Source organism: Melanerpes formicivorus, unplaced genomic scaffold, assembly GCF_026170545.1.
Source record: "Melanerpes formicivorus ecotype bairdi unplaced genomic scaffold, bMelFor1.0.p_v2 SCAF_43, whole genome shotgun sequence".
Lineage (NCBI taxonomy): Eukaryota > Metazoa > Chordata > Aves > Piciformes > Picidae > Melanerpes > Melanerpes formicivorus.
Genome location: NW_027142395.1, coordinates 3785495 through 3808661, shown reverse-complemented (window position 1 = coordinate 3808661; position 23167 = coordinate 3785495). Strand labels below are relative to the sequence as shown.

The window sequence follows — 23167 nt, the reverse complement described above, 5'->3', positions numbered from 1 at the left end:
TTGCGTTAAAAGAATTGGCACCTTACTTATTTTGGATGCACAGGTTGGTTGGCTGCTTTACTTCTACACCAGAATAGTGACATCAGCATCATATTCACATGAGGGCCATGAAAAGTATGGGTATTCTGGCCAAGTCCTGCAAAAATTTGCATGCAGGCTCAAATAAGCATGGGAAGATTCTGTTTATAATGAGGAGTCTTTCACTACAGTTAACTCCTCACTTACAAGCCTTTTGAGATCGGGATGACACCACATACTTGCATTTCTTTATTCCTTATCCTCATTAACCTGCTAAATGGAATAAGTTTAAACAAACCTTTACTTTGCTCAAGATAATCAGAGAGCAGATATAAGAACTGACATGGGCCAATTTGTCTCAGTTACAGGAAAAGTAAAAATGAAGAGGGGGGGGGGAAGTCAATCAAGCTGAATTTGAGGGTCAGGAAGATCTGAAGTGGAAGAGAATCCCCACCCGCAGCATTCTATATTAGTATCTTTGCATCAGTTATCATGAGGCAACATATTTAGGAAAAGTGTTTTAAAAAATGTTAAAAATTGACAAGTTATGGCACATACATGAACTAATTTTATCAACACACAGATCTCCCACACTAAGAATACAAAGTCAACAACCGTAAAGTTGTTTCAGGCTGCTGAATTCTGAACAGTATTTTGATTAATCTAAGAACATGATTAGAATTCAGATACCCAGTAGATGCATGAGTGGAAAGTAGTGCTAGTCTAGAGGCAAGAAGAGGTCCTAATTTAGATTTTGTTGTAGCTCTGCAAGCTATAATCCTTTGGGGGGTGGGGGGAGAATAATCAGAAAAAAAAAAATCTGTGTATAGGCTTCAGTTCTACACAATATGACTGGAGCCTATGGAGTGTAAGAACCATTCCTAGTGGAATGAGGTATTAAAATTCCAGGTTGTAAGAAAAAAACCCACATACGTCATGCTCAAAGAACTTACAGACTCCAAAATCTACAGGTTGTTTTCATAAACACACCCATTCCACAGTAATAGTAAGTATTTAGATTAGAAATCTTCCGTATTACTGATACTGCATGGTAATAATCTTTCTCCTTTCCCACCCAGCTAAACAACTTTATTAATAAGTCAGAACCCCCCCAAACAACTCATTAAAGGTTTTAATGTAGAGAAATGTCTACCTAAAATGCTGTTAAAAGGGAACATTTTATAGGTCTAACATCTGACATTCAATAAATATTTTTTTTAAACAAAAAATTTTAATCAGAATTTTTAGACTTTAAATGAATGCTCTCCCACAGCTGGAATAAAATTTGTTCCAGAGGAACTTGGGAAGGATTTGCTCCAGGAGCAAAAGATGTTCTCTTCTCTCCCACAGGGAAGCCTACTTTGAGACTTCTGGCTCATCAGGACAAAACGCCACATTTGCTATAGAACAAATCTCCAAGGCACCTCACAAATCCTATTTGGTTATGTTTTTATATAGAACAATCACCTCTGCTTGGTAAGATCCTTCTCAAGAAAATATAAAGCATATCACACTGTTTTAGCAATCCTTTATTGAAGATAACAAGTTGGCTATGTTCACTGTATTGTATGAAACATCACAATATCATACTGGGAAAGTACTATCAGTACAGGGTTGGACCAGAGCGGACAGTCTGAACAATAAACCATTTTGCATTCTTCATTCCCTATCTTTTAACACCTGCCCCCTTCCACCCCCCACCTCCCCCCCAAAAAAAAACCCACACAAAAAAACCCCAAACCCAAAACAAGACAAAAAAAAAAACCCCAACCCAACCAACCAAAAAAAAAACCAAAACAAAAACAGTAAAGGGACAAATACCTGTTAACATCATCATTTAGAACACTTTAACTTACAAGGCTAAAATCTAATGAATAAATAAAAATATACTGCAGCAATAATTCTCTCTAGACCAAAAAAAAAATAAAAATTAGATACACAGTGAATCCAAATGATGGGGAAAGCTTGCCTTCGGCACCAGTATGAAGGAGCGTGTGGTTTTTACAGACTCACCATGAGGATAAAGTTACAGAAAAATACCATGAATTTCATTTCACACAAAACCAGTTGATGACTGTCATTAGCTTAAAACTACACACAAGGGCAATTACATCCTCGCTGGAACACAGTTTAAACAAATAGGAAAATGTTTACAAGGCATCCACAGCATGTAAATCATGTACAGATGGATACATTCACGATTTCCCCTCCCTAATAGCTTTTACTTTAGATAAATACTTTACTCTTCCCCATTTTCAGCATTTACTGGACTCATTACATGCACAACTCAAAGAAGTCAGAAAAAAAAAAGTCAAAGTTATTGCAAAAATAGAATTAAACTAAGAATCTTCAAGTACCTTACATGACAGCCACTCTGTACCATGCCCATTGCTTATAAAATGAAAGGTCATTGAACCCATGAAAATATCTCTAATATTTTCTTAATTTAAAATAGATAATTTTAAGTGTATTTATAGTAATCTCAAAGTGATAATTTGAACTTTGAAAATAATGCAAACAATTACAAATTATACCCATATTACACAAAACTTCTGTATCTTAAGCTGGAAAAAAAAAAAAAATCAAAAAACTATAGAAAACCACACAGAATAAAAAAATTTACATTATAATAAAGGCAAATTTTCAGCATTCTAAAAAAAAAACAAACCAAAACCAACAACCCTGCAGCTGTGAGAGATGTCAAAGCAAGTCACTAACTATAAATTCATCAGTTTGGTTTTAGAAGATTTTCTCTAGCAAAAGTTTCAGGGTGTGTGGTACACGTGCACAGAATCCTTGCTGTTTCTAGGTGCCTAGAATCTTCATATATTATTGCCAAACGCAATTCTCTTAAAGCAAGCAGTAGGCAACACATCACAATTTGGACACTGCAGGGGAACCTAAGAGTCTGGCAATACAGGTAAAACTGGAAAATTAAAAATACCAAAACACATCTGATAGCATATTGCCCAATTAAAATCATTTCCAAGCCACAGAGCTGCAAAGCCTTCCAACTCGGTAAAGTGAAATTTAAGCCGTGTCTCACAATTACTTTGCACTCTCTCGCGCTCGAGTGTTGCACATTTCATTTAGCCATAGTGTATCTTCAGAGCACACCCACTACCCCGTGTACCTCAGGTACACATACTGATCTGCTGGGAGAATTGTTCCTTCCTTTTAAAGGCCAAAGTTCATTACAGATGTAAATAGTATGCCTGAGGCTGGTAAAAATACTGTAGTTACAGGCAATGCTAAGAGTGGCAATATCAGAAAACATAAAAATGAACAACTGATGGAAAAATCTAATATATTTCTGCCCATTTCACAAAATGTTGGAAATCCACCAGAATTTTTCCCTTGAAGAAAACAGATTTAAAAGGGTTTTTTCCCCCCTTTCAGAATCAAAAGCATTTTAGTAGATTTGTAAGGCTACCACGGATCTTCTAGTTCTCCAGCACCCTACAGGAAAAGAAGAGGAGAAATATTACTACTCACCAATACAAATGAACACATTTTGTTGCACTGTGGATTTCAGTGCCATAATTAAGTAGAATACTAGTGCACAATACGTGACATTTTCCCATTTTTCCCCCCCGTACCTACCCACCTCTCTACACAAACACTCCCTGCTCCTCAACTTCATGAAGCAATTTACTTTTCCAAAATATGAACCTGGGAAAGCTCTTGTGGTGTACTTAAAACCAAGTATCATCTAAAACTGTACTAAATCGTACCTATTAATAGAGTCTACATTTATGGACTAATAAACAATGTCTATAAAATACTAAGAACTCAGCTCTTCAGGTATTCCTGGTCCACAAGAAATTCCCTCAGGCTCTTTTTCATTAAGGCAGTGAGATTTGCACCTACTCTGAATGATATTTTCGTGCAAGTGCTCTATTATGAGCCAACCACTGTCACAAGAATTAGCAGATTAGTTACCACCACTGTAAATTCCCAGTATTATCACTGATACACCCAAATGCACATACATACATGTGTTGTACACCAAAAGACAGGGAAAAGACTTGGTAGATAGTAAGATTAGGTAAAAGAGCCAGTTTATTCATTAATATGGCTGATGCTTAACGTGAACCTGAGAAATATTGCCCAAGGAGAAGATCACGATGAATGTGCCAAGCCCAAAATTACTCAAATATTTGTAGAGGTTAATGAACATTCATGAGTTAATATCAGAAGCTATGAAAAGTTGCAAGTCACATCAGAAAGATAGCATTTCAAAAGAAGTTTATTACTTGCTTAGAAGAGTCAATATGCATACACATATTATTCACAGCATATTCTTTATTTTCACTTAAACACAAATTCTTAGAACTTGACACTAGGTACTAAATCTAAGTACATTTTCATTTCTGGATATATGTTATCCTACAACTTGGGAAATAATACAGTCATCTAGAAAACTGGTATTTAGGATGAACAGCAGATACAATCTGAATTGGGAAAAAAGTCAAATACATTTCATGAAGAATAAGTAACAACCTAGTAAGTAATAGCTTTTGTAATTGAGTTGTAATATAAACCATACACAGTTCAAACACAAACATGCAGCTTATGATGTAATGGAGGGAAAAAACCGAATCTATTATTCCCTTAATTTGCACAACAGATACAATTAAGATGCAAATTACTTCACAATCAACAAACATATACCATCAAAATTATTATTTAAGAATATACTTTAAAAGTTCAGATTCTTTTTCCATCAGCATGGCAGATACCAATTGTTGGCGTGACAGGATTTAAAAAACACACAATCTCGAAAGAGAATTTAATTGCTTGCTATACAATAGATGCAATTAATATAGTAGTTGAATGTCTAAGGGAAAAAAAGAGCTTCGTATAAACAATCTGTACAAATAACTAAAGCAAAACCAAAGAGACTTCTAAGGTAGAAGTGACAAATGCTGAGATATAAACAAAGGAAAATACATCAAGTGAAGCGAAGCATTAAATCCACTGTGTAAAACATTATGTCTGTTTATCACTCATCTCATTCATCCCTGAATCTTCGTTTGAGCTCTGCATTTCAGCAAGGTGATTCTCAGATTCTGTGTGGGTGTCTGGTACAGGGTAACTGGGTCCAGCACGAGTATCTGAAGCAGATGCTGCAGCTGATTCAGCAGGGCACTCTTCTCCCTGTATCTTAGCTAGCCTGTAACTAGTCAGCATCTCTTCCAGAAGGTGGCGGTAGTTCCCCCTATGATTAATTCTCATTTGCCTGAGCGCTTCCACCAATTTTCCCTGCGTTCCACTTTCCTCGGCTTCGCCAGGGTCCTTTTTTTAAGATTCAAGACCCCAAAAAAATCAGCAGTTAAACTGGAGTATTTTCTAACGGCATTTGAAAAAAACACACATCTGCTTTGCTCTATTTGAATATAAAACACCTTATTAGCAGAATACATCTTAGAACAGTATCATCCATGTTTGTCTAGTCTATACAACACAATAATTTAAGAAGTTATAGCTATAAAATGGCATTTTAGTAATTTCAATTTATTTTGAGCCAGGCAGCATCAATATGGTACCCCCTTCCAATGTAGATACAAATTGTCTTTTGATTAATATAACTGATATTCCCTACAACTTTGGTCAGTTGTTAATGAAAAACTTGACAATTTAAGCTTCTTTAACCATCAGGTTAGTATGTTTAATTGTGAATTTCTGCACAGCCAATAGCAACACAGTTCTGTGAAAAACTTACTACAGAGAAAAGTTAATTCTATCACTAGCAATTTACTTGAAGCATCACATCAGTATAAATGCTAAGTGTTCTGGAAAACAATCCCTGAGATTTTTGCCTGCATGATGCTGCCATAGAATAAACAAAAAGCTGCCTAGCAGCACCAAGAGTAGTGGTGTCTGAACACTTAAGGTACTCTATTTTGCAGATGCTTTCATTGCCTAAAGATATGAACAAGTAGGGCAATTATCTACAGTCAAAATAACTGCAGCACTCAATCTGAAGTAACAAGAGCTGATTGAAGAACACTGGCTTTATAGAAGGTTTTGTTCATTTGGGTTTGTTGGTTTGGGATTTTTTTTGGGGGGAGGGGGTGGGGTGTTTTGTTGTGGGTTTTTTTTTGTGGGGGGTTGTCTTGGGTTTTTTTTGGTTGTTTGGTGGTTGTCCTTTGGTTTCTGTCCACTTTTTCCTTCTAATTTTCACTTGCAAGTACTACAGGAATACTGTTGCTTTAAAGGAACAGTACATTTTAAATTATCAATACCCAGCAAGTTAACAAGCTAGTCTCTGGAAGCTCTCTATGTCTGTCTATCTCTATAACACTGTCTCTGGAAGCTGTGAGACTGGCAAAATGCAGATTGTCTTGTTCCCATGCTGACCTCATTTTTGAAGTTGTTAAGCCCCAAAACTCCATGAACTACAAACACTGCAGTAATTCATTTATAAGCTTAATGGCAGGATTAAGACAATATCTTGGGTTCAGTAAGATTTTGGATGCTGTAATATTGCTAGAATAAAAGCCCTGAGACTGATTAGCAAAGTCTAAGATAAAAGTGGGACAACTGTACCACAAAAATCAATGGTACTGCATATAATGCTATCCCTTTAAGTTTAGTTTTTTGTATAAATGGACAAACTTCTGCTGTGGCTTTCTGGTCTTAGTTTGAACTATTTTGACTCTCCTGTAGTAGCAATTTTGCATTCAGATAGCTGTTTAAGAGCAGAGTGAGAAGCAAATGAAACAGGCAGTTTTCCTCTAAGAAATGGGACTTCAGTATGTCATGAGCACCACACGTAAGGGGCATGTATCCTGTTTTGTAAGTTTTGAAAAAAAAAAATCCTATTTATGTAGCTAATATTAAATAAGGCAGTATAGCTAAGAAGGCTACCTTTGAAAGTTCAGAGCACACCTAAATTCCATACTTCCTTCATCTTTATCAGTTCTGCTCTGCAGCTGGCATCAGCAAATACCCAGCCTGAACCTCCAAATTGCACAAGTGGTTTTGCTCCCATGCAATGCTGAAGAGTAAAAGCAATAAGCAGTATAATAGCATGCCATTCAAATGCTAGCAGGAATCAAAGTAACAGTGCTGTTAGAGTTTGATATTCTAACTCACAAGCTGCTTTGCTTTACACACTGGTGGCAAGCTAGTTTCTGGCTTCCTTCATCTCTCTCAGTGCTAGCAGACAAGAAACCCTACACAAAACAGCAGGACAGAAACGGCTTCTTTTATGTCCTATACACTACCTATACCCTGTAACACTCATTTCTCTCTAATGATGTGTGGCTAGAACAGGTCCCTGAAAATGGATTACTGGTCAAGTTAGCATTTGTCCACCTTCGTGTTTTAATTCAACTTAGTGCAACTGACAAAAAAATAAAACCAAAACAATCACCACCAAAACAAACCAAACAACTTGTGTTACCTACACCTAACATGAGCATTTACAGAAGTTCTTACACAATTTTTACACAAGTTCTGCTCTGTTAAATTAGGCATATAAAAAAAGGTTACTGTGTACTAGGGACAGGATTAACAATATTTAAGGGAGTAAGAATTTTGTCCATTAAGATTGTTAAAATTATCTGTAGTAGTGCTTAATGATATATGATTTGATTTAGCAAAGTGCCAGTACAGGAAAAGTCAGAGAGAAACCTGACTGGTGTCAAGCATTATACTCTTAGGCAGCTTGAAACAAATGCCAATGAAACCATTAACACAGCCACTGTAATAACAACATTGTTGCTTGTGTTCAAAGATACATACACAGCTAAGTAGCCTAATTGAACTGTGGCCTCTCAGCCATAGGAACACAAAAAAAGTCAAAGTAGTAAAGACATTACGGTAAGAGTAGCATTTTAAAATGTTAACTAGAACAAGGACTCAGGGGTACCAATTATCTCACTACGAATTCCTTTTAAAGATCCAAAAGCAGGAAGGGACAACACATTAGATTTCTGTGATTTCACTCTCACTCACAAAGGCACAAGCCACCAAAGTTATAGCAGAAGTTCCTTTACTGAAACACTGGCAAAGTTATTCTTGGTAAGCCCAATACAGAGTTCTCTACTGACTGGATTTATGAAATGACACTGCTGAGATAACTGAAATAAAGAAAACTTGTAGCTGCTATACCCCGAAGCCCTACTAATAGTCTGTGAATCCTGCTGTAGTAAGGATTCCTTCACTCCCGAGTCTTTCATGTTACAGAACTACTCCTTACTGTTGATGATTGCCAGAAAATGCCTGTGAAGATTTTTGAGAAGTTACTCTACCATCACTGGCTTTGATGAAAAGAAATAAATTCTACACACAACATTAACCGAAAACTTTGCAACACTGAGTAAGTGTGATGCTAATTAGCAAGAGATACCACATTTGTATTGATTTATATCCTAAGAACTTATATGCCAAGCTATTATGATCCCCATCACAGTAATTCAGGTAAACGAGTTTAAGCTGTTCAATGCTGAACAGCACAGTCTTGAAAAGGAAGTCATGGGCTCAACTGAAAAAGTTCATCTGGTTGGTTTGGGTGGTTGTGTGCACTTCGGTGTTTTTTCAGTTTTACTTGTGCATTAACATTTTAGTAATTACTTTATCAAGGTAGAAAATAAAAACAAACAAAAAATTACACCCCCCCAAAAAAAAGAAAAAAAAGGTAAAAAACAAACCAGGTAGAACCATCAGATGAAGATGACTGCCACAGGCAGACTTTCCAGTCAGTACCATTAGCATTCTGTATCATGCCCAAGCTCGGACAGACATGTACGCCGTTATGTACACACAGGGAAGGATTTCCAAGTGCAAGTGAGTGCACCTTTGTGGCCTGCAGACTCAGCACGTGTCTGCAGTTCATGATTTTTCATATGAATCTGCTCTTGCTTCATCCTAATTTAAACACAGGCATTATTAACTGTATTTTGATCTCACTTGGAAATGTCATCCTTGGGATATACTGTATGTTTCACAGAACCACTATGGATGGAAAAGATCTTCAGCATCATCAGTTCCAACCATCATCTAACTCTACCAGAGCCACTACTACGCCCTATCCTTGAGCACCTTCCTACCTTTGCTTCCGGTTTAAATGTGAGACCTGTAGTAACAGTACCACAGTGTGTAGACATTCTGGAGAGTCTCCTGTTGAGCAACTGAACAGTTTCCTTCCCCTTTACCCTCCCCATGCACTACAGTATTCAGTTCAAAAGACAGAGATTACCATGTATATACCTGCAACTAAGTAATACTAGCAAGGATGTTCTGTTCTCATCACCTCAGAGACGAGGCCCACTAAACTGATCCAATTCAAGGATAGTAAGCAATTCCTACTTGTGGAGGAAGTGCCAACAGGAATTGCATCCTTCACCCAGTGGCATACTTTCCTCTCAAACTGCTCTGGGTCACATTCAAAACACCTCCCCCATATCATTACTGAGATTTGCACTAAACACCAGCAGAAAGGAAAATCTACGAAGTAAACTGGGATGTACTGCTCACACTTCATATTCACGGAGACAGATTAAAAGGACCCCAAGTAACTACCCAAGGCAATAAAGGTCAAAGCTGTTAAAGGTAATAAGCGTTAAAGCTATATTCTTTTTATGCATAATTTGCACATTTAGTTAACCCATTCAAGTAAGTTATAAATGGAAAATGTACACAAATTTCCTGGACATAGCCAATACATGAAAGATGCTATACTGTGTGTTAGGACTTTTAGCAAGCTTGCACAGATATTGCGAAGTCATCTTGCATGTAGAAAAGATCATCATCATGCATCATAAATACAACTATGGCATATGACATTTCTAGAAAGTCACCACTGGACAAACTGAAGTCTTGTTTTTAGAAAAAGCAGAGCAACTTATCAAACCAATGGTTTAATCTTCACATAAACCCTTTTCACCAGTAACTTCACTGCAAAACAAAACTATGGCTAAATATGAAAAGCAGTAGCAGGCCGATAGAGGTACAGTGTCCTGAACTACTGAAAAGGCTGAAACGAAAACTGTCTGGCTTGTGTTGGGGCACTGCTGCACAGTTTGTTGAAAATCAAATGGAAAATGTACACTCTTAAGGTTTTTTAAAAAGGAACAAATCCGGAAAATGTAAGAGATTTCTGCTCTATTTGTTCTCTTAACAGAATAGTTGCCCCTTCCCCCTATAAGCTTTCTAGCTTAAGAGAATAAACAAGCTACAGGGTAGGCAACAGAAGATGACAGTGGAAGAACATAGCATTTGTGATGAGAGTGCATTTGCAATATCAAGGTGCACAACAGATCATTTCAAAATAGTTAAAAGTTGTTATGTCTCCAACACCATTCCTTATGACGAGTACTTGACTGAGGAACTTGTAGTCATCTCAGAAGACAAAAAAAGTATGACAAAATATTTGCTAAAAGGTGGATGGTGCCTTCACAGACCAGCTTATGCAGACTGTACAGCACATGACAATGCATGTAACAAGCAGTGATGTTATTTGTCAGCTCTTCAGTTTTCCAAAGATTTTTTTAAAACAAATTTAACCACAACTGATATGAACACCAGGTATTATTCTGTATACAAATATTAAGGAATCACCTAGTAATCAGGTTTAAAGTTACAGTAAACCGTATCTCAACACACTATTTAAAATTCAACTTACTAGGAACCAGGCAGAAGAATATAAGCTGCTTTAGAAATTAAAACTGAAGTAAACTTAAATCTCTTCACACTTGATCACTGCACATAGGATAAAGATAGTATTCACTTTTTTAAAAAAGTGGTTAATGTTAGCATCAAAGTTTTTCATTGTACCAAGGTCCTCCACACAAGAGAGTAAGTAGTGTTTGTGTCCTCCTCTAGCAGATTTATGGACTCTAGACTTAAGAGCTAGTTAAGTAATGAATATGATGACCATAATTTCTTCTAACAATAACCCATACTTTAGAAAAACTCTGCAGTGTTGCCTCACAGGTTAAACTGAAAAAGCAGTAATTAATTGTTTAAAAAGTTAAAAAAGTAGTTCAGAATTGGGTGTCAGTTTGCTGTCTTTGAGGATGAAGCTCTAGATTCGATCCACCCAAAACAAGGTCAGAACAAACTGTCTACTACAGTATGTATTTTGTGTTCACAACATGGTATTTGCAATAATGTTCATTTCTGCTTATTGTACAGCACTTTGATATTCTGATAAGCAAAAAACTGTAGCAAAAAATGCAAACTTACCCCCTCATTCTCTCTGTGTGGATTCAGCCTACTATACACAGCTTCAATAATATTACGCCTAAAAAGAGAAGTTTGAAAACATTAAGCATAACAACGGATTTCAAAACATTGAGAACTTAAAAAGTTTGAGCACAGTAATAACTTCAAAGCATTTAAGATGTTTTGCCTTTAACTTGCCTGTTAAAAAGATGAAGTCTGCTTCCAGTGTCGCTACTTCACTTCCAATATGATGTTTGGGGATTTAGCAGTAAGTTGGGGTTTGTAAAGACTTAGAAGCAAAGCAAAAAAGCAATTCTTACCTCACCCTCTCCACTGTCATCTACTTTACATATTTAGAAGTTACAGCTATATAGTCGAGCTTTGGCAAGAGCAACATTTAAAGCTATATTTTGTTTATTATTATTTTACTGGTTTTCTGGATGTGAAACTTGAAGGCAGTTGCATTTTCCTCCATTTTTATTACCTACGCACAGCTTACTACTTATCTACATACCTTGAAGTATATGACCGCTAAAAATGTTAACTACTGTCGATTCAGACAGAGTTGAGTTTCACAAATTGAAACTCAAATGCCACTAGCTAGACTTCTTTTCTGGCAATGCCATAAGGCTACACCTTCACAGGTATGCGAAATGAGCACAAAAGGTATCTCAAAATATGAACCCTCAAGTATAAACAGACTTATGAGAGGAAAATGCTATATCTTGACATCTTCAAATCATAGTACTAATTGGGAAATGTTCAGGCAAGTATAATAAATATCAAAGTTACTGACAGCTTCAACAAGAAAGAACTGCAACATGAACTAAGACTCTCAAGTTTTGAAGTGGTTGCAGTCTATAAAAATTATGTCTTACAGAACATGGACAAGCACTGCTGACTGCTCCAAACAAAGAAAGTAAGGCAGCAGATGAAGACAGCAGCAAATGTCCCAAAAATATAGTGACAGCTCTTGATGCAACAGAACTTTCTGCCCCAGAATACTGAGCATGTCAGAAATTTAATGAGGTTCCTTCTAAACTTTACTTTACTTAATGGAAGAGAAATTAAGTCAAAGTACACAAAATATATCAAATCAGAAAGTACTTCAGCTGTAAAAAGCTGAAAAATAATAATCATAGAGAAAATATTCTACATTTTTTCCTAATTTTATAGTCTTCCCTAGGCATCTACTTTCAGCTATCCTGTGGACAGGACACAGAGTTAGATCAATTCCTAAACTAGCATGTCAAGGTTTTTATGCCCCCACTATGGGAGCAAAAGCTTCAGAACAGTCCAGTTTTTGAACAGAACATTGCACCTATGTCCACTTCCAACAGAATGAGAAAGAACTGCCCACTCTAAGTGAAGATCAGGTTCATGATCACGTGAAGAACCTGAAAGTGTTCAAGTCCATGGGAGCCGACGGGATACACCCACGGGTGCTGAGAGAATTGGCAGATGAGGTTGCTAAACCCCTCTCTATTATATTTCAGAAGTCATGGCAGTCTGGGGCAGTCCCCACAGACTGGAAAAGGGGAAACATTGCCCCCATTTTCAAAACGGGTAAGGAGGAACCACGGAACTCCAGGCCAGTCAGTCTCACCTCTGTGCCTGGAAAGATCATGGAACAGATCCTCCTGGAGGCACTACTGGCTCAGAAGAATAGTGAAGAGGTGATTGGGAACAGTCAGCATGGCTTTGCCAAGGGCAAATCCTGCCTGACCAACCTGGTGGCCTTCTATGAGCAGGTGATGAAATTAATAGATGAGGGGCGAGCAACCGATGTCATTTACCTGGACCTGAGCAAAGCCTTCGACACTGTCCCGCACCACAGCCTGGTCTCCAAACTGGTGACACATGGGTTTGATGGGTGGACCACTAGATGGATAAGGAACTGGCTTGATGGCCATACCCAAAGAGTGGCTGTCAATGGGTCCATGGCCGCACCCAAAGAGTGGCTGTCAATGGCTCCATGTCCCAGTGGAGGCCAGTGACAAGCGGAGTCCCTCAGGGATCAGTCCTGGGACCTGTCTTGTTCAACATCTTTGTGGGTGCCATGGAAAGTGGCATTGAGTGCACTCTCAGCAAGTTTGCTGATGACACCAAGCTGTGTGGTGCAGCAGACACACTGGAGGGAAAGGAGGCCATCCAGAGGGACCTTGACAGGCTGGAGAGGTGGGCACAAGCCACCTCATGAGGTTCAATAAGACCCAAGTGCAGGGTCCTGCATCTGGGTCGAGGCAATCCCAGACACAAATCCAGGCCGGGCAGTGACTGGCTGGAAGGCAGCCCTGAGGAGAGAGACTTGGGGGTGCTGGTGGACAAGAAGCTCAACATGAGCTCTTCACTGTGCACTTGCAGCCTGCAAAGCCAATCAGATCCCGGGATGCATCAGGAGAAGTGTGGCCAGCAGGTCAAGGGAGGTGATTCTCCCCCTCTACTCAGCTCTGGTGAGACCCTACCTGGAGTACTGCAGCCTGTTCTGGAGCCCCTCTTACAATAGGGATAAGGAGGTGCTGGAACGGGTCCAGAGAAGGGCCATGAGGATGATCAGAGGGCTGGAGCACCTCTCGTATGAGGACAGACTGAAGGAGTTGGGGCTGTTCAGTCTGGAGAAAAGAAGGCTCTGAGGTGACCTAATTGTGGCCTACACAATTAGGGGGCCTACAGGAAGGCTGGGGAGGGACTTCTCAAGATCTCAGGTAGTGATAGGACTAGGGGGAATGGAATGAAGCTGGAGGTGGGGAGATTCAGGCTGGATGTGAGGAGGAGGTTCTTCACCATGGGAGTGGTAAAGCCCTGGAATGGGTTGTCCAGAGAGGTGGTTGAGGCCCCGCCCCTGGAGGTGTTTAAGCCCAGGCTGGATGAGGCTCTGTCCAGCCTGATCTAGTGTGGGGTGTCCCTGCCCATGGCAGGGGGGTTGGAACTAGATGATCCTTGTGGTTCCTTCCAACCCTGACTGATACTATGATACTATGGAATTAGGTAAACTCAGCAAGTAGTGGCTGCAGTTTCCTGCCACAATTCAGCATTTAAAACAGCACCTACTAAAGACTCAGAATTGTGGGAGATGGTTCATGGACCAGTGAATGCAAGGGACAGTGTATCAAACCTCAGGATGTCCACTGATCTACAGCACTGAAAAGACATCACATGGTCACATGTTCAGAGGCAATGTATGTCAATGATGAAGTCTGCATTTATCTAGACACACCACATCAAGACAAACAGAAGGCAGGCACAATAGACACCTGACAACTTGAAGCCTCAAAACACTGGTGTATATGCCAGTTGTGGGTGTTCACAAACAAAGGTTTTGGGCTGTGTCTGAATGAGGACCAAGGAAGAAGTTCAAAATTTAAATGACAGTGACTCTTGCAGAAATTTGTCTGATATGAAAAGTCCACTGAAGAACACCTTCTTCAATGGCACTGTTAGTCAATGCTTTAAGAAGAAAGGGTTGCATTGCTGAGCTAGTATGGGACCCATCAGGTGGTGATGGAAGATTCTCCCACCAAAAAAACTTACAGAAAACACCTAATCCAGTCCAAGGAAGGCTGCCATAGAAAGAGTTGACATGGATCCCAGAATTTGGCCATTTTCCATGATTTTCCAAGGAATGGCTGCCACAGAAAGTTGACACGTATCACAGAGAATTGGGGTGTTCTCCGTTATTTTCAATTAACCTTTCTTTCAACAGTGTATTTCTCTGTACTTCATGGGAAAACTCAACAGTAAGATGCTGAGTGGATGCTCAGTGTGCACTTGCAGCCCGCAAAGCCAATCAGATCCTGGGCTGCATCAGGAGAAGTGTGGCTAGCAGGTCAAGGGAGGTGATCCTCCCCCTCTACTCAGCCCTGGTGAGACCCCACCTGGAGTACTGTGTCCAGTTCTGGAGCCCCTATTACAAGAGGGATGTGGAGGTGCTGGAACGTGTCCAGAGAAGGGCCACGAGGATGATCAGAGGGCTGGAGCACCTCTCCTATGAGAACAGACTGAAGGAGTTGGGGCTGTTCAGTCTGCAGAAGAGAAGGCTCCGAGGTGACCTAATTGTCGCCTTCCAGTATCTGAAGGGGGCCTACAGGAAGGCTGGGAAAGGACTTCTCAGGATATCAGGTAGTGATAGGACTAGGGGGAATGGAATGAAGCTGGAGGTGGGGAGATTCAGGCTGGATGTGAGGAGGAGGTTCTTCACCATGAGAGTGGTGAAACCCTGGAATGGGTTGTCCAGGGAGGTGGTCGAGGCCCCGTCCCTGGGGGTGTTTAAGAGCAGGCTGGATGAGGCTCTGTCCAGCCTGATCTAGTGTGGGGTGTCCCTGCCCATGGCAGGGGGGTTGGAACTAGATGATCCTTGTGGTCCCTTCCAACCCTGAATGAAACTATGAAACTATGAAACTATGATGTACTAATGCTCAAGTGACAGGGTAGCTTGGAACGTGTTTTCTTCAGCAACAAATAAACATTCCTTTGGCAACATCTGAAGTTACAGGGGGATTCAAGCCAAGCCTGAAACAAGTCTTTGAAGAGTAAGAGTTTACAAGATAAAACACTACCATCAAGTGACTGCAGTAGCGTTGTCAGTTAGATCTCGTCTCAAAGAATGAGCCAGTCAACACTTCTATACAAGTGAGATGCTTGAAGGAAAGATACCACACCACTTGAAGGGGGGCTACTTCAGAGGTTCTCAAGGTTTGCAGACATACTCTAAGTCAAGGTAACACTGCATTGTATTTCTCCAGCTCAGACATACTAAAATAAGGAGCAGCTAGAATTGGTGCTAAAAAAAATCAAGGATGTCAGCCACAAAAAAAATTCTGCAGTTTGTCAGAGCCCGGTCTTGGAGTTCAAACAGAAGGACAAAGTGCTAATTCTTTGTGTCCTGGTAACATCACAGGATAAGGACCCTGAGACAAAGATATTCCCTTGTAAGGACAAAAGTATTAAGGACATAGTATATGGGTTTGGATTGTGTGGTCATGCTTTTTCAAAACATACATTCAGGAGCTCAATCCTACAAGTTAACTACTTCACCACCTGTCTTTGTCCTAAAGTTTGAAGGCCAAGAAAAAGTTAATGAATACTCTATGATATTTTCTTAAAAAAAAGAAAGCAGCCTGCAGGTACATCTCATGTCAGGTTTCTGTAATAGGATTTTAAAAAGCAAAAAATAAGAGAAAGACAGCAAAAGACAAATTCTGAAGCTAAAACCCTTACAAATGTATCCTGGGTCACAGCAAACTAAAACAGAATTTATATGCAAAGGTTCCAGAATAATGAAGCAGTACATGATGTGGTTATTGATGAGCAAAACAACAAAACCCACTAAGTCTTTCAGCAGTTGGGAGGTGCTAAGAACATACAGGTACTTTCAAAGCAATAAACAAAAAAAAAAGACAATAAATAGTGCTCATTAATGAGTAAGCACAATTAAACAGATATACACTCACAAATGCTCAGAGAACAAGACTTCGTAATTTGAAATATAAAATGATTCCAGCAACAACATGACCTATGCCAGGGAGCAATAATGGGTACCATTGTTTGGAAGATTCTAGATGAACAATTTTTATACTATCCTAAATTACATTCATAAAAATCCTTAAGTTACAGATTGCTAGATTATCAGCTTTAGTCTACCTAGAAAACAAGCAAAGATAAAACCCACAATATCATTTCCATTTCTTGCTTGTATGACATTCAGTTTAATACTAAACAAATAAAACCAATTTTCTTACAGGAATGGTTGCTGAACAAACAGGCATTGACTCAAACTTGGAGGCTAAGTGGTGGCAGAAACACGAAATCAGGAAAACTGAACTGGTATACTGATACTCCATTTAGATTACTGACAGTTCCTGAGAAATGTGAAGCAGCGAAAAAGCCAAGAATAAGCCGAGTTGAGGTTTATCGTGGGGGTGGAGCCTTGGCTTTTTTGTGGGTTTTTTGTCCCTTTCTTGTGTGTGTTTTGGGAACAGTGACACAATGTTTATGTAGCACAAAATGTCAACTACTTACAATGTAAAACTCAACTTTTTTCTTTAACTATTACAATAAAAAAACCTTTAGAACATTTAGATAAAACTACTTCTTTCAGTGAACTAAGCAGTTCAAGAAACTCCAGTACTCACTTGCCAGCTAAACCACCTCCCGGTGGTAAATTAGGGATATTCTCCGCAGTTAAAATACGAATAACATGAGCAAGATCAGGCATTCCTTCTTCACCCGATTTCTCCATTATTTCTAATTAAAAAACAAACAAAAAAGTCCTTGGATTACTGAATAAATACCACTCGTCCCTTAAGATACAACAACACAAAATACTGGCACTTTTTAACAGAGGCGTTGTGAAAAAGTTATATGTAAACAAAGAAACATTCTTCAAGTTTAGATACACATTTTCCATGGTGGAACACAGCTATTCAAATTCACAGCCTGCCTTTCCACCATGCTTCTAGCCAGCCTCTCTCAGAGAAATTCAGAACCAGACTGTGAAGTGGATACAATAGCCTTTCTCTTGGAAGAGAAAACAGATGCAAGCTTGTTTCAGTTACCTCCCTGTTACATGCCATAAAGGCAGTGCTTCCCAGGAATTCAGTACTATTTCCTTTGGAGTAACATCATGCATTCTCAAAGGCCTGAATCTCCATGGCATAAACACCAAGACCATCAAGTGATAAAGCAGCACATGTAACAGCCCATAATCATGCCAGTGGCCAGTACCAAATATACAACTGACAACAAATAATTTATAGTACTTCTGCTTCGAAAATGGAATACCATTTCACACAAGTCCAGGGCTGGTACATGCTTCTACCATGGAAAAGAACTGCCTAAAATGAAGTAAATCTTCACACACTCTTATCCATCAAAGGTGCTTTAAGGCAAATATGTAATATATTCACAAAAACGTAAGGCTACCAGCTTCCAGTCTTCAATCTCTATTCAACTACTACCACAGGAGATAAAAGTTCACTAAGTTATCTGGCAATTGTAGTTGTACAAACTGGTCACACTTTAAAGGAATTTTTGTTTGGTTGGTTGGTTTTTTCCCCCCCTGAATAACAACTGAATTAAGGAGTGTACTACCATTTCCTTTAGTTATTGTTGTGGATATAAATTGTTTGACCCACAAAACAAAAAAAATTAAGAATGAATCTTCTCAAATATCCTAAAGGTACTTATCAGTCTGCATCTTGATGACTATTTAAGATAAACAAATCACTTCAATTTCTTCAAATAAACTATATTCTGGATGTCTGATTTGGAGCCTGCGACTCAAGGCAGAAGCAGGGCAGAGACACCTTCCACTAGACCAGGTGGCTCAAGGCCCTGTCCAACTTGGCCTTGAACATTTCCTGGTAGGGGACATCCACAACTTGGCCAGACAACCTGTTCCAGTGTCTCAGTACCCTCAATGTAAAGAATTTTTTTTCTAATATCTCGTCTAAATCAACCCTCCTCAAGCTTCAATCTATTCCCCCTTGTCCTATCATTACAAGCACTTCTACAAAGTCTCTCCCCAGATTTCTTGTGGAATTCTACTGGAAGTATTACAGTAACACAGTGTCACCAAGGCTGGAAGAGACTTCGAAGATGATCGAGTCCAACCTGTCACCACAGACCCATGACTAGACTATGGCACCAAGTGCCACGTCCAATCTCCTCTTGAACACTTCCAAGGATGCTGACTCCACCACCTCCCTGGGCAGCCCATTCCAATGACTAATGACTCGCTCAGTGAAGAACTTTCTCCTCACCTCAAGCCTAAACTTCCCCTGGTGCAGCTTGAGACTGTGTCCCCTTGTTCTGGCTGGTTGCCTGGGAGAAGAGACCAACCCCTTCCTGGCTACAACCACCTTTCAGGTAGTTGTAGAGGGCAATGAGGTCACCCCTGAGCCTCCTCTTCTCCAGGCTAAACAATCCCAGCTCCCTCAGCCTCTCCTCATAGGGCTGTGCTCAAGGCCTCTCACCAGCCTTGTTGCCCTTTTCTGGACACGCTCAAGTGTCTCAATGACCTTCTTAAACTGAGTGGCCCAGAACTGGACACAGTACTCAAGGTGTGGCCTAACCAGTGCTGAGTACAGAGGAAGAATGACCTCCCTGCTCCTGCTGGCCATACTATTCCTAATGCAGGCCAGGATGCCATTGGCCCTCTTGGCCACCTGGGCACACTGCTGGCTCATGTTCAGGCAGCTGTCGATCAACACCCCCAGGTCCCTCCCTGTTTGGCAGCTCTCCAGCCACTCTGATCCCAGCCTGTAGCTCTGCATGGGGTTGCTGTGGCCAAAGTGCAGCACCCGGCACTTGGACTTCTTAAATGCCATCCCATTGGACTCTGCCCATCTGTCCAGTCAGTCGAGGTCCCTCTGCAGAGCCCTTCAACCCTCTAACTGACTAACGTCTGCTCCTAACTTGGTGTCATCTGCAAACCTGCTGATGACTGACTCAATCCCCTCATCCAGATCATCAATGAAGATGTTAAAGAGGATGGGGCCCAGCACTGATCCCTGGGGGACACCACTGGTGACTGGCTGCCAGCTGGATGTGGCACCATTCACCACCACTCTCTGGGCTCAGCCCTCCAGCCAGTTCCTAACCCAGCACAGAGTGTTGCGGTCCAAGCCTCGAGCTGACAGCTTAGCCAGCAGTTTGCTGTGGAGGATGGTGTCAGAGGCCTTGCTGAAGTCCAGGTAGACCACATCCACAGGCCTCCCCACATCCACAGACGGGTCACCTGATCATAGAAGGAGATCAGGTTGGAGAGGCAGGACCTGCCCCTCCTAAAGCCATGTTGGCTGGACCCAAGCCCTTGGCCATCCTTCAGGTGCGCAGTTATTGCTGCCAGGATAATCTGCTTCATGACTTTCCCTGGCACTGAGGTCAGGCTGACTGGTCTGGAGTTTCCAGGTTCCTCCATCTGACCCTTCTTATGGCTGGGGACCACACTGGCCAGTTTCCAGTCATCTGGGACCTCACCAGTGAGCCCGGACTGGAGGAAAATGATGGAGAGTGGCTTGGCCAGTTCATCTGCCAGCTCTCTCAGCACCCTATGATGGATACCATCTCCTTTTTCTTTTCCTGATATGGAAATTAATAACATGTTCCCTCTCTCTGAGATAGGGGAAAAAACAAAAAAAAAAGGGAGATCGAAGAAAAAAGCAAATGACTAAGCATGACCTTTTCTCTCTACACATCCGTCAGCCAATACACACTGTGGATTTATTTGACAAAGGCAACTAGAGGAAGAAACCAAAAGCTTTTCAGAAATGGATTTATAAGCATTTACAAGGTTTTCACCTTTAGATCTAGAATAAGAATAACCCTGCAATTAATTTTTCCACTCCCTATAGAAACTTCTATGGTTGTGCTAGTAATAGGAGATGTTTAAAGAGTTATTTCCTGATATAATCATATATGCAAATCTATGAAAGTCCACTATGAAGTCTACTACTTGACTTCTAAAACAGTTTTCACTAAATCTTAACATTTAACTCAGGTTGAAAATGCAGATAAAATTTTATTTCCATTATATACAATGTAAGTCTTCATCCAGACATTAAAAGTTTTCTGTTTCAGCTGTAAGATTATGACAAGCCAGTTTTATATACAGTATATATCCCAAATATGTGCAATATCCCATCCAACACTACTGCTGAGGCTGTTTAAGCCTACCAAGAACACACGCCTTATTATTGATTTGGAGAATGAGTGAGTTATGGTGGGGTTTTGATTGGTTGGTTTTGGTTTGGTTTTTTTATGACTGCATGTCTGATACACCCTTTCCAATTAACTGAAGCATATAGAATTTAATTGACTTCTGTGCCTACTTTTCTTTTCCTGTGATCCAACTTTGGATCTCTGAAAATCAGATAAAAACCCCACGTCATGGCTTTGGCAGGGACTGATTACTTTATCTGTTCTTCCTAGCAGCTGGAGAAGTGCTGTGTTTTGGACTTAGATTGAGAATCATGTTGATAATACTGATGTTCTGGCTGCTGCTGAGCAGACCTTAAATTAAACCACAGAATCAAGGAACTGTTAGGGCTGGAAGGGACCTCAAGGATCATCTAGTTCCAACCCCACTGCCATGGGCAGGGACACCTAACAACAGATCAGGTTGCCCAGAGCCACATCCTGCCTGGCCTTAAAAAAACTCCAGGGATGAGGCTTCTACCACTTCCCTGGGCAGCCTCACCACCCTCATGGGTGAAGAACTTCTTCCTAACATCCAAGCTGAATCTACACGTCTACTTTTTTCCATCCCCCCTAGTCCTGTCACTACCTGACACCCTAAAAAGTCCCTCCCCAGCTTTCTTGAAGGCTCCCTTCAGATACTAGAAGGCCACAATAAAGTTGTCTCTGAGCCTTCTCTTCTGCAGACTAAATAGCCCCAACTCCCTCAGTCTGTCCTCATACGAGAGGTGCTCCAGCCCTCTCATCATCCTTGTGGCCCTTCTCTGAAAACCTTCTAGCACATCCAGATCCTTCCTGTAATAGGAGCTCCAGAACTGGACACAGTATTCCAGGTGGGGTCTCACCAGGGGGGAGTAGAGGGGGAGAATCATCTCCCTCAACCTGCTGGCTATGCTTCTCTTGATGTAGCCCAGGATGGGACTGGTTTTTTGGGCTGCAAGTGCATACTGGTGTCTCATGTTGACCTTCTCATCCACCAGCACCTCCAGGTCCTTTTCTTCACGGCTGCTCTCAAGCCAGTCCCTGCCCAGCCTGCACCGGTGCTTGGGATTGCCCTGACTCAGACGCACAACTTTGCATTTGGTCTTGTTGAACCTTATGAGGTTGGCATGGGCTCACCTCTCCAGCCTGTCAAGGTCCCTCTGGATGGCCTCCCTTCCCTCCAGTGTGTCTGCTGCACCACACAGCTTGGTGTCATCAGCAAACTTGCTGAGGGTTCACTCAATGCCACCGTCCACGTCACCAACAAAGATGTTAAACAAGCCTGGTCCCAGTACTGATCCCTGAGGGACTCCTCATCACTGGCCTCCTAGCAGCTGAGTCTCATGCTGTCCTGCCAGTGAGGAGGCTGGAGTGTATACAAAGCTGGGAGAGAATACAGCCAGGACATCTGACCCAAACTGGTCAAAGGGATATTCCCTACTATATGATAGCACAGTCAACAATAAAACTGGGTGGAGTTGGGTCATGGGGGTGTAGGAGCCTGCTGCTTGAGGACTGGTTTGGCATCATTGTGCCCTGTGGTAAGCAACTGCACTGTGAATCACTTGCTCTGTGTATTCTTCTTTTTCTCTTTTTATTTTCTCCTCCTTTTCCGTCCTGTTAAATGTTGAATTTAGTGGAAGATTTTTACCTTTTTTTCCCACATTCTTTATTTGACCTCTGTCCTACCGTGGGGACAGGGAGGAGCCAATGGCTACATAGCGTTTAGCTGCCTGCTGTGTTAAAGCACAACAGAGAACAGAAAGTAGCATTTGAAAGCAGCAGGAAAAGACTGACATAGCCTGAACTCCTATCCAATAGCTACATAACTTTGAAAATTAACCCGTTAAAAGAGTCAAAACAGAAGCCCATCTGTGCTCACTATCATAAATGACTCAATCTCAAGCTACTGGCTACAACTTCATAAGCATCTCAGAATACTCTTGAAATGACAGCTATGGAATGCAGTCATTATACATGTTGTCAACCTTCAGACCCAAACTAGGAAGAGAGCTTTGACACACAGTTCTTCCATTTAAAATATCTGTAAACTATCAACTTTGTATTTTATTAACTCTGTTAAAACAAGAACTCCATTTCAGTGTTAAAACAACAATTCTATTCTAATAACTCTGGAAATACCTTAAAAAATAACTAGAAACTCATTGTACAAATACACAGGATTTCAGCACTACTTGTGAGCAGTTAATTCATTAACAAATAATGTTCATGTTAAACTACTGTGCACAATGTCCATTTTTGATAGGAACAGTCATCATCTAGTTTGGTATTTTCA

The 23167-nt window shown here is 40.6% G+C and overlaps 1 protein-coding gene across 5 annotated transcripts in view; it reads right to left on the bottom strand.

The window, feature by feature from the left end:
- Window positions 1–1532: 1532 nt before the first annotated feature.
- The window catches only part of PPM1B (protein phosphatase, Mg2+/Mn2+ dependent 1B), a 75696-nt gene continuing 54061 nt past the window's right edge, over window positions 1533–23167 (bottom strand). For 4 of the 5 annotated variants that reach the window (XM_068158861.1, XM_068158860.1, XM_068158863.1 and 1 more), the window contains 3 exons: window positions 17325–17436; window positions 11215–11272; window positions 3499–5316 (listed from right to left, as the gene is read on the bottom strand). In XM_068158861.1, coding sequence (XP_068014962.1) covers window positions 5011–5316; window positions 11215–11272; window positions 17325–17436 — 476 coding nt within the window. In that variant the 3' untranslated portion in view covers window positions 3499–5010. Of the gene's footprint in view, window positions 3478–3498; window positions 5317–11214; window positions 11273–17324; window positions 17437–23167 lie in introns of those variants that run through there. The other variant, XM_068158864.1, reaches the window with a different exon arrangement.